Source organism: Cynara cardunculus, assembly GCF_001531365.2.
Source record: "Cynara cardunculus var. scolymus isolate 2C chromosome LG 9, CcrdV1, whole genome shotgun sequence".
NCBI lineage: Eukaryota > Viridiplantae > Streptophyta > Magnoliopsida > Asterales > Asteraceae > Cynara > Cynara cardunculus.
This window is the reverse complement of record NC_037536.1, coordinates 14,143,520-14,153,911: the sequence shown is the minus strand read 5'-3', so window position 1 is coordinate 14,153,911 and position 10,392 is coordinate 14,143,520. Positions and strand designations below refer to the sequence as shown.

The 10,392-nt window shown below is 34.6% G+C and overlaps 2 protein-coding genes across 2 annotated transcripts; one reads left to right on the top strand and one right to left on the bottom strand.

The window, feature by feature from the left end:
• Positions 1-1,114: 1,114 nt before the first annotated feature.
• LOC112518630 (protein YLS3-like) lies at positions 1,115-2,686 on the bottom strand. The gene is made up of 3 exons (XM_025126398.1): positions 2,371-2,686; positions 1,362-1,397; positions 1,115-1,265 (listed from the first exon to the last, which is right to left on the bottom strand). Exons 1-3 carry the CDS (start codon positions 2,684-2,686, stop codon positions 1,138-1,140), a joined length of 480 nt encoding a protein of 159 aa, XP_024982166.1. The 3' UTR covers positions 1,115-1,137.
• Positions 2,687-7,250: 4,564 nt separating this feature from the next.
• LOC112518629 (vicilin-like antimicrobial peptides 2-2) lies at positions 7,251-10,033 on the top strand. Its single transcript, XM_025126397.1, has 4 exons — positions 7,251-7,769; positions 7,868-8,127; positions 8,401-8,661; positions 9,502-10,033. Exons 1-4 carry the CDS (start codon positions 7,286-7,288, stop codon positions 9,937-9,939), a joined length of 1,443 nt encoding a protein of 480 aa, XP_024982165.1. The 5' UTR covers positions 7,251-7,285; the 3' UTR covers positions 9,940-10,033.
• The last annotated feature ends 359 nt before the right edge of the window (positions 10,034-10,392 follow it).

Sequence of the window (10,392 nt, the reverse complement as noted above, 5' to 3'; positions counted from 1 at the left end):
CATATATGGTTATGAAATTGTTTCATATAATATTTAATGAAATTTTAATGAAACTGTTTCATGTATTTTTCTAAAATTAAAATAATGAAGATGATAATATCCATGATTAACACCCTCCACAATAAAAATGGTTAATCAACCTCTCATAACTACAAAAAAATGAACAAAATGAAAAATTATGATTAGTTGAATGAGCTTTTCACGGTTTTTACAAATTGAGTGATTTTTATTTGAACGTTCCCATATATATATAAAGAGTGAGAGGGAGGGAGGGAGGGGAATTCATAGTTCATACAAGAATAAAATTAAAGTACGAGAACATGTGAAAACCTATATTACATATGATATTATACTAAAAATCACATGTGATTAAGCAACGATCAAACCTTTGAGATTGTAGGGGCAACATGCCCCTGTGTTGACTGTTACATATCACATGCGATTTTTGGTATAGAACCATATGTGACATAACGTTCTTATATTCTCTTACTTTGACCATGTGGATTAAGTTGAGATCTTTTTTGATCCAACGAAGCTCCCACACGTCTTTTTGTAAACGAAGGACATTTTTGTCTTTTGGTTCTTCGCTATTCGGCACAAACTAATCGATGTTTATGAAAGTATTTGTTTGGTGTGGATGCTTTTGAAAAAAATATCAAAAACAAATTAGCATATTTAGTCATTTATATACAGATGTACATTATTGCACACACAGTAATTTCTATTTTATTTAAAAATAAAATTTAGTTTTTTCCTTCTAAAAAAATAATATTAATTTTCAGTTTCAGTTTCACAATAAAATTTTACATCTCAACTGGTTACTCGAATGTTTAAATGTTCAAAACTTTACATCTTAGGTACCAAAATGAAAGTTATGAAAGTACATTACCCAAAATATGAATCAAGTTTCAGTACGTTACTTTTTTCATGCAATTTGTTTTATTTTTGAAGGAATTAATTTATTGCTTTAAAACCCTTAATTTAAAAATACATAGACGATCATTGAACTTTTTTTTCACACGAACATAAACGTAATATAAGGGCCCACAAATTTATTTTATTAATAAACGATGCACGTACATACAATACCAAACAAACAAAGTAATAACGTAGACAAATATAAAATTTTAGGAGAACTTAAGCGATATAGTACGAAGAAAATGTAGCTACGAAGAAAAGAACGAACGTGGCATAAAATGGAAGGTTTTTCGTAGCACCACCGGATGTGCCAACACTTGTTCCCGGTGTTGTCTTCGTTCCACTTTCTGCAATATATATATATATATCCATGGATGTCTCAAAAACATAAGAAAAATACTCAAAAAGCTGTGAAAATAGATTTATTGCCTTGAATGGTTCACCTGAAGGCGTAGAACTTGTTGGTCCATTAGCACCATCTGAAAAAGAGTTTTTTTTAGGGGTGACAATCCGTTAACCCAACCCAACCCAACACAAAATTAGCAGGTTGAGTTGAGATTTTCAACTCTTTTAAATAAATGGATCAACCCGTCTAACCCATTTAAATAAATGGGTTGGGTTAGGTTGAAATTTTTAACCTGTTTAATAAAGGTTGAATCCGAACCCAACCTAATCTGACCCATTGTCATCTCCAACTTTTTGTTGTTGTTGAAGTATATAGTATTTATATACGGTAAATAGAACAAATAAACTCATACACCCTCCTCACATTTGGTGAGGTTTGAACCCCTTGACCTCGTAAGAGGTCAAAGACTCACATACCACTAGACTTAGAATTACACGATACAATTTTTGATGTGTTAAAATATGAGCGTAATGCCATGCGAAATTTAAGGAGGGGAAGGGTGCCCGTATTTTTGGTTGTCTTAAAGTTGTATCCACTTTAATTTATTGTTCCTTAAGTTAACAAGAATTGTTTGTAGCCTACAAATAATGCTACTACATATGGTATTATAGGTTGCAAGTTTGAATCTTTTAGCTGTTTTTTAGTTTGTTTTATAACAACAACAAAAAGTAACCAAAAGGTCTTTGACCTAACGGTATGTGAGTCATTAGCTTCCTAGGAGATCAATGATTCAAAACTCACCAAAGGTGAGGAGGGTGTGTGGGTTTATTTTTTCTATTTACCGTACACAAATATTTTATATTTAAAAAACAACAAAAAGTAAGAATAAGCGACCTGGGAGTTGCAAAAAACCATTTATAGTCGATTTTAAATGAAACCGTATTTTTTATAATTTTTTTTTTATTTTATTTCATATTATGCTAATTATTTTGTATCCTTGTCGAAAATAAATGTGAATCGCCTTTGTGTACAACATAAAGTAATATTGATTTATATTTATCATAGAAAGGTTTTGAAGACACTTAACATGAAAAAGTATGACATACCATCGCACCGGCTAATTGGAGGAGTCACGATGTTACAAGCACCAGGTAAGGCCAAAGCCAAAGTCTGGTTGATGTTCAAACCCATCGGTGAGCCACCACCATTGCCAGTGAACGGGCACAAACACTGTGGTTGTGATACGACCACGTTGGCTAGCTGCGAGCAACAAGTAGATGATGGGGCCGATGAGTTTCCGGAGACATAGCTAAGACATGGGCTCAAGCTCACTAGAGCAGTGGTGCACCCTGATTGAGCCATGGCAATACCCCATAACATGACCATGATTAGACCAAATGCCTCAAATTTTTTTGTAGCCATTTTTTTGGGTACTTGGTTTGTAGCAATGAGTTTGATTCAAAGATTTTTGCAAGTGAATTTATATGATAAATTGGGAACTTGGAAAATACAAAAAAATTATGCTTTTGAAGGACTTTGGTGACCTACTTTTGGTATTTAGAATATAATAAATATTTATAATTTAAAATAAATTGATATATTATTTAAAAAATGTTTCTATTAATCAACTACTCGAATATTGATGATATTTGTTATTAATTTGTTACAAATAAATTGATAACCTTGATTTTTATTTTTTAGTGGGTAAATTGTATGAAAAAGTAACGTACTTTAATTAATATGATTACTATTTTTGGGTTACGTACTTCCAAAACTTCTATCTTGATACATAAGATATAAACTTTTAAACATTTAAGTATACGGGTAAACGGTTGAAACATTAATCAGTTACCATGCTAATGTGGTGAGTGATGTGGTATCCAACTCAGTATTATTTGCTATTCAACCCAATTTCATCTCATCACTCACCACATCATCATGGTATCTGGTTAATGCTTCAACATGTTACCCGGATACTTAAATATTTAAAACTTTACATTTTTGGTACCAAAATAGAAGTTTTGAAAGTACGTTACCCAAAATAGGAATTAAGTTAAAGTACATTGTTTTTTCATGCAATTTGCCCTTTTGCATTTCAATATTTTGTTTATATTAACTGATATATTCTAAATCTGATAAACAATTACAAACCTTTTATAAAATTACATATGATAATAAATGTTATAAATTTCATAAAACAAAACGTTAATGTTAAAAATTGAGAAAAAAATCGAATTGAAATCCCCAAATGTTAGAATCTGAGCTTCATGAGACCTGTGTACACCCTAAAATGGGATTCAAAGAGAAATATGTAAGATTACAAGTCATAACTCAGTTACAATGTTTAAATTCTAATATTATTTGTTTTTTTTATATACAAGTAACAACGGTTTTAAGGAGTAATACTGAGTCTCATGTTTCATACCCAAGTAGTTAAATATCTAAAATACAGTTTAAATATCTATCACTGATTTATGATAAAAAGATAAATCCCAATTTAATCGGTGACCATGTATTTATGTTGGTTTCTAGCAGTAAAACCACAAATCCTCCATGATTTTAGGACTATCACGAGCTTCAAACGAACCATTTTATAAATATACCAACTCAACAAGCAATAATCAAATCACGAAAAGATTCGGTACCCAGATTAATCCAATCTGAATACATAACCAAGAATGGCATGCAAGAAATCTGTAGTGATGCTTCTCATGTGCATTGTCATCTTGGCAGTAGCGCATGCCGATGATGAGTTCGAAGACAAGCCCATGATGGCTAACAGTGCTTATGCACCAAAAAAGCCAGACCCACCTAAGGACAAATGCTACGTCGATTGTGAGAAGCATTGTGTAGATGCTGGTTATGCCGATTCGTTTTGCACGTTGAAGTGTGAGAATACATGTCGCCAAGGATACACATTACATGGTTCGATGCTATATTTCAATTATATATGACGACTATCTGTTTTTCTAATCCTCTTAACAATTTTACTGATTTACTTTCATATTATTTGATGGTTGCAGGTAGACGTATGAGCAGATAATGTACCTAACCTTAAAGACGTTCAAGATCCGAGTACTTACATATATAATTGTTGTTGTGGATGAAACTCTCATTTTTTATCTGTTTCATTCCATTACTTTCTAATTTCGAAATTGTTGTATTGTATATTATTTTTCTTGTTTAAATTGAATTTTATCTGAATTTTATCAGAATTTCAATTTCGATAGATTCTTGAATAATAAACATTTATTTTTAGTTTATGATTATGGTTAATGTGTTGGGTACGAAATTTTTTTTTGGATTAGGGTTAGTCGGGTTCCGTTATAGTCATATCTCATATGTAATATATATTCAATTGATTCTGTAGGCGGATTCAACATATTGATATGATTGATGAAATCAATAGTAGGTTTAAAATTTAGAAAATAATACAACTGATTAAGATTTAGAACTTTTCAAAAATAATTAGATAAATAAATCACACACATATATATAAATTATATATATATATATATATATATGTATATATACATATATATATTTTGGGTTTTCTAACTGGCCGGGTGGCCAAAAATCAAACCCAACCCGACCATAAATAACCCCCAAAATTCGAGTCTTAGATTTCTGGATTTCGGAGCATCCAGATTTTGCACAAACACCTCATTTTCGGTTCGGCTTCAGATCAAATTTTTGGATGATTCAGGTTTTGCACATGCCGATAAATAAGTACATATTAGCGATAATTTTAGCACATCTCCAACAGTTATGCTAAAGTAAAGATTTTGAAGATTTAAGGTGTATTTTTTGCTTCTAACAACTATGTTGTAACATATGTTAAAATAAAGAAAAAGAAAAGAGAGAATGTAGAAATCTCCAAATTTGAAGAAATCTCTAAACTTCACATTTAAGAGAGAGAAATAATATTTAATTGAAACATTGAAATTAAGAGGGTGTTTGGAATTGCTTATTAAACAGCTTATGTTTTTGCTTATCAACATATGTGGTGTCAAACCAGTGTTTTATAAAAAAATGTTCAGATTAGCTTATTGCGGTACCAAAACGTAATAAGTTGATAAATTGTTTTTTAGTATATGATAAATTTTGTTTATACACGTCAAATGACCAAAAATGGATCTTGATCGTCCCTGTGATTTTGCTTATACAGAGGGTCACGTAGGGTAAATTTTGTTTATACAGAACGTCACTTAGGGGCCAAATCCAAATCGATCGTCCCTGTGATTCCAAATCTTGATCATTCCAGTGATTCAAGATCTTGATCGTCCCTGTGATTCCACTAGTGAAGAACGTGGACAGGTGTGTATTCTGATGAAACCATGGGGGAGCAATGAAGGTGAGAGGGACGTGAAGTAGGGAGGAGGGAGACAGTGGAGAGAGAAGGGGAGGAGCTTTATCAGAGGATAGAATTGTCACCGTGGATGGGTCGCCGATGTGGCCAGAGAATGGATTGGAGCTTTACCACAGAAGGAGTAGAGCTTTATCATAGGATTTGTCATCGTTGGAGAGAAGGTTTAGGGTTAAAAAGATAATTTGATTTTCAAATCTGATAAGTTGTTTATGATAAAATCAAAAGAGAGTAACTTATCAAAAACTTCTTATTACCGGTTTGTGACCGGTATAAGCATTCTCTTTTTTTCCTCATCCAAACACTAAAAAATGTTTATTACCGATACCACTTCGGATTAAGTTCATAAGTACTTTAAATAAGCAATATCAAAACACCCCCCAAGTGTTTAGGAAAAAGAAACAATATTTTATGAAATCAATCGAATATTTTAATAATATAATTAATGATAAAATTACTAAAATAAAGTAGATATTGGACTTGAATATAATGTATTTTTAGAGATTTAAATTTTTAATATTCTATTTTAGAAAAAACTATAACATAGCTATTCGAGACGAGTAAAACTAGTGTAAACGAGCCGAGTTGAGTAACATGTTATTCGAGCTTGATCAACTTTTTCAAAATCGGGCTTGAGCTCGATCTTGAATATCTTTTCAAGTTTGAGTTCAAGCTCGAATTTGAAATCGATTAACTCGTTTATTTACCAAACCTGATTATTTTTATGTTTCAATTATAAAATTTGTAAATATATAAATATGTTTGGCTTGAAAAAGCGTATGTCCGAATGACTCAACTCGACTCGACTCGACTCAGTACGTAAAGTTTAATCGACATTTTAAACGAGTCAGGTCCAATATTTGTATTATTAAGCTAGACTTGTTATATTAAGCAATAACTTTATTTTATATTTAGGGGGTGTTTGGGATTGTTTACAAAAGCTGATTTTTAACTTATTTCAGTCTGACACCGGTGATAAGCTATTTTCTAGTGTTTGGATAAGAAAAAAAAAATTGCTTATACCGGTGCCAAACCGGTAATAAGCTGTTTTTGATAAGTTAATCTTTTCTGACTTATGAAAAACTGCTTATTACCAGTTTACAATTTTAATCCTGTTTTATTTAACTTCGATTTGATACCACATAAGTTAATAAACACTTTTACAAAAAAATATTAAATTATTTTAAATAAGCAATCCCAAACATCCCTTAAGATCAACTTAAACTCGATCTTTACCAAACTTGAACTCGAAATAAACAAACTCAAACTCGAATAATTTGTTAAAAACTCGGGTCTCGTTTATATCACCAAGTAACGACTCCCAATAAACATTTTAGTGTTCGTTGTTCTCATCCTCAATTTCTTTCCGTACAGCCACGTGACCACCCCCTTCTCCTCACGTGACCACTCCGTCATATGAACGGAAACAAACGAATCCTACGTGGCAACCATATATCCTAGCTGGCACCTTCCTGTTGACACGTATGCACCCATTTCGACACTCGTCTTCATGCGACCTCCAAATTTCATCAATCACCCGACACCTCATACCATAATCTCTTACACGTATCTCACAGCAATTATATACATACATATATATATAGACGTGGCTGATGGTTATCCGGCGAACAATCAACCAAACTTGATCGGAAAAAATGGTGGTCCGAGCAAAAAGTTGTCTACTTTTCTTGTTTTCGGTGGTGGTGATTCTTTCCGCCACCGTAACCCTAGCTCTGAGCGATAAAAATGCCGACATCGTCGTCTGCCAGCTTAAGTGCGAGAAGCTTCCCGGAGACCAGCAGTTATCGTGCAAGCAGACGTGCGAAGAGTTCCATGAAGCGAAGGTAAGAAATCAACAGGATCAGGAGAACCGTGGCAGGAGATTGAGGTTGAAGAACTGGAGTGGAGATTTTGATGAGGGACAACGATCGAACAATCCTTACGTTTTTGAAGATCGTCACTTCACGACGAGGCTCGAATCGCAACTCGGGAATGTCAGGGTTCTTCAGAAGTTCACCGATCGATCGGAGCTTTTCCGGGGAATCGAGGAGTACCGAGTTGGGTTCCTCGAAGCCGAGCCTCAGACGTTCATAATACCGAACCATTGGGATGCTGATGCTCTTTTGTTCGTCGTAAATGGTATCAAACTATCGTTTATTAGTTGATTTCTAATCTAGAATTCATACTTCTAATTGATTCGAACTCTTTTAGTTCATGGGTTTTGATTAATTTCACAGGAGAAGGAACCATCAGTTTGATCAACCCTAAATCAAGACAAACCTTCAATATAAAACGCGGCGATATTTTCCGAGTACCGGCCGGAATAAGTGCTTATCTGATCAACAGACACAACAACCAGAAACTGGTCTTGGCCAAGATCCTACGTTCGATCTCCGTCCCCGGCGAATTGCAGACGTTTTTCAGCGTCGGTGGCGAGAACCCAGAATCATCGTTTCTGAATGCATTCAGTACCGAAGTTCTTGAAGCTGCTTTTGATGTAAGTTCTTATAGATCTTTTCGTAACAAATCCACCATGAAACCGGTGGCGGACTCGGGATTTCGACCGACGGACGGGTCCACTTTTTGAGGTGGATCAAAGTTCCACAAAGTCGCTTAATGTGTTTTAAGCCGAATTTGCCAGGGATTTTCTGGTTTTCTGGTGGGTGTCAGAGAGGGTGCACGGATCCCGCTCGGACCTTAATAGGTCCTCCCCTCGAACCCTTGCATGAAACCTTGGATTTTGAGTTTTAATGTCTGCAAATTATTGCAGACCAATCGAGATGAGATCGAGAGACTGTTCTTCGGGCAACAAGTACAGAAAGGGGTATTCAAGAAAGCTACGGCAGAGCAGATCAAATCGTTGGAAGAAAGTCGAATATGGCCTTTCGGAGAAGGAAAGGGTTCTTACAATATCTTCAGCAAAAGCGCATCCGTTCAAAACGAGAATGGACAACTCCATGAGGTCGATTCCGATGACTTATCTGAGCTTCGAGACATCGATGTTGCGGTTTCTTTCTTCAACATATCTCAGGTGTGTAAGCTCTCTCTAGAATTCCGTTGCGAAGGAAACCGATTAAAAACAAAGTAACAATACAACCCTACACAACAAAATTTGATCTATATGACGTCAAAAATGTAAAAACGTCCCAATTATAGACTGTGTTGTAAGCCTTAATTTATAGCCAAACAATAAAACGTACAATCTAAACGTAATTTATAGACTGTTTTGTAAGCCTTAATTTATAGGACGTTTTTTCGTGTCGTAACAAGTTTTTAGGATCTTTTTATTTAAAACGTAAAACGAGTGCCTTATAGAAAGATATGTTGATAGGATACTTATGTTTAAATTTGTTCTATAAAATAGCTAATACGACACTTTGTATTAATAATGTCCTAAAAATTGATTAAAACGTCCAAAAACGTCCTATAAACTTATTACATCGTATTTAAATAGACGATATATTGTTTGGTCAACATATTGAACTATCCATGTATGAAGTTAAGGACTTGCTTGTTAGGCAGCTTAATGTGACTCACAACTTATTCGATCAACGATACATGATTGTTTGGCAGTGGATTAATGATATAGAAAGTGACTTATTCAGTAAGCTTATTAGGAAGTTTTATGTATAAAGCCAAGTTTTTTTCACTCTTGCTCCCAATTAAAAGCATGCTCTATCCATCTAAGAAAAAACCTTCAAATCTATGCCAAAAGATTACTCCATAACTACAACTTAGGTATACAATACTTAATCAAAAACCAACCAAACAGCCATAACTTATATAAAGCAGTTTAAAGGAGTCTATTGGCACCTATAGTAGTTGGCCAATTTTGTTGTAATGAAATATATAAATGTTTTTCAATTCGTAGGGATCAATGGCGGGGCCGTTTTACAACACCAGAGCAACGATGGTCTTGGTGGTGCCGAACGGTGAAGGCGAGTTTGAGATGGCGTGTCCTCACTTATCCGAGCAACACTCCCGTGGCGGCTTTGGTGGACGTCCAAGTTACGAGAAAGTGAGTTCACAGCTGAGACGGGGAACCGTGGTTGTAGTTCCGGCAGGTCATCCCGTGGTGATTGAAGCCACCGGCAACCAGAATCTTGAAGTGATAGGTTTCGGGTTAAATTCCGACAGGAACGAGTGGTTCCCAATTGCCGGAAAGGATAACGTGATGAGTCAATGGGAGGATGAGGCGGTGGAACTGACGTTCGGAGCTCCGGGGAGTACGGTGAAGAAGGTGATACAGAAGCAAAAGCGGAGGATGTTCTTCAAGGGTCCGGCTCGACGTGGTCGAGCTTTCGCGTAAGCAGGGTTACGCGATCCGAGTGTTTTGTAATCGATGTTAATTATATGCTAACCATGTTTACATAAATAAAACTGGCTTTCTTTGCTTGGTTTAATTAATGGTTTTTTTTAAGTTAATTTTTGAGTAAATTACGTTTTTGTCAACGTGGTTTGTTAAAAATTACGGATTTTGTCTTTGTGGTTTGAAAATTACGGTCTTGTCCCTTCATAATTCATATGGTTTGCAATTCGGAACAAACTACATAAAATAAGAACTTAATACTTACCATCTGTTAAAATGTATGTATTATCCAATCTTGACTTGTCTGACTTTACTTTGAATGTACCTTGTTTGTCAATATGTTAACAGAGTTGGGCAGATAATGCAAATATTAAAAGAATGAGTGTTGACATAAAGAACAAGGACTGCGCCTCACTTTCTACAATAGATGAAGGTTAGCGGAGCAATTGTCTA

Excerpts from the sequence above, each read along its gene's own strand:
- LOC112518630 (XM_025126398.1), bottom strand. The coding sequence starts at position 2,686 with ATGGCTACAAAAAAATTTGAGGCATTTGGTCTAATCATGGTCATGTTA. Across the intron at positions 1,398-2,370 it reads TCCAATTAGCCGGTGCGATG|ATGGTGCTAATGGACCAACA; the intron begins GTATGTCATACT and ends ACTCTTTTTCAG. Across the intron at positions 1,266-1,361 it reads AACAAGTTCTACGCCTTCAG|AAAGTGGAACGAAGACAACA; the intron begins GTGAACCATTCA and ends TATATATTGCAG.
- LOC112518629 (XM_025126397.1), top strand. The coding sequence starts at position 7,286 with ATGGTGGTCCGAGCAAAAAGTTGTCTACTTTTCTTGTTTTCGGTGGTG. Across the intron at positions 7,770-7,867 it reads TCTTTTGTTCGTCGTAAATG|GAGAAGGAACCATCAGTTTG; the intron begins GTATCAAACTAT and ends TTAATTTCACAG. Across the intron at positions 8,128-8,400 it reads TTCTTGAAGCTGCTTTTGAT|ACCAATCGAGATGAGATCGA; the intron begins GTAAGTTCTTAT and ends AAATTATTGCAG.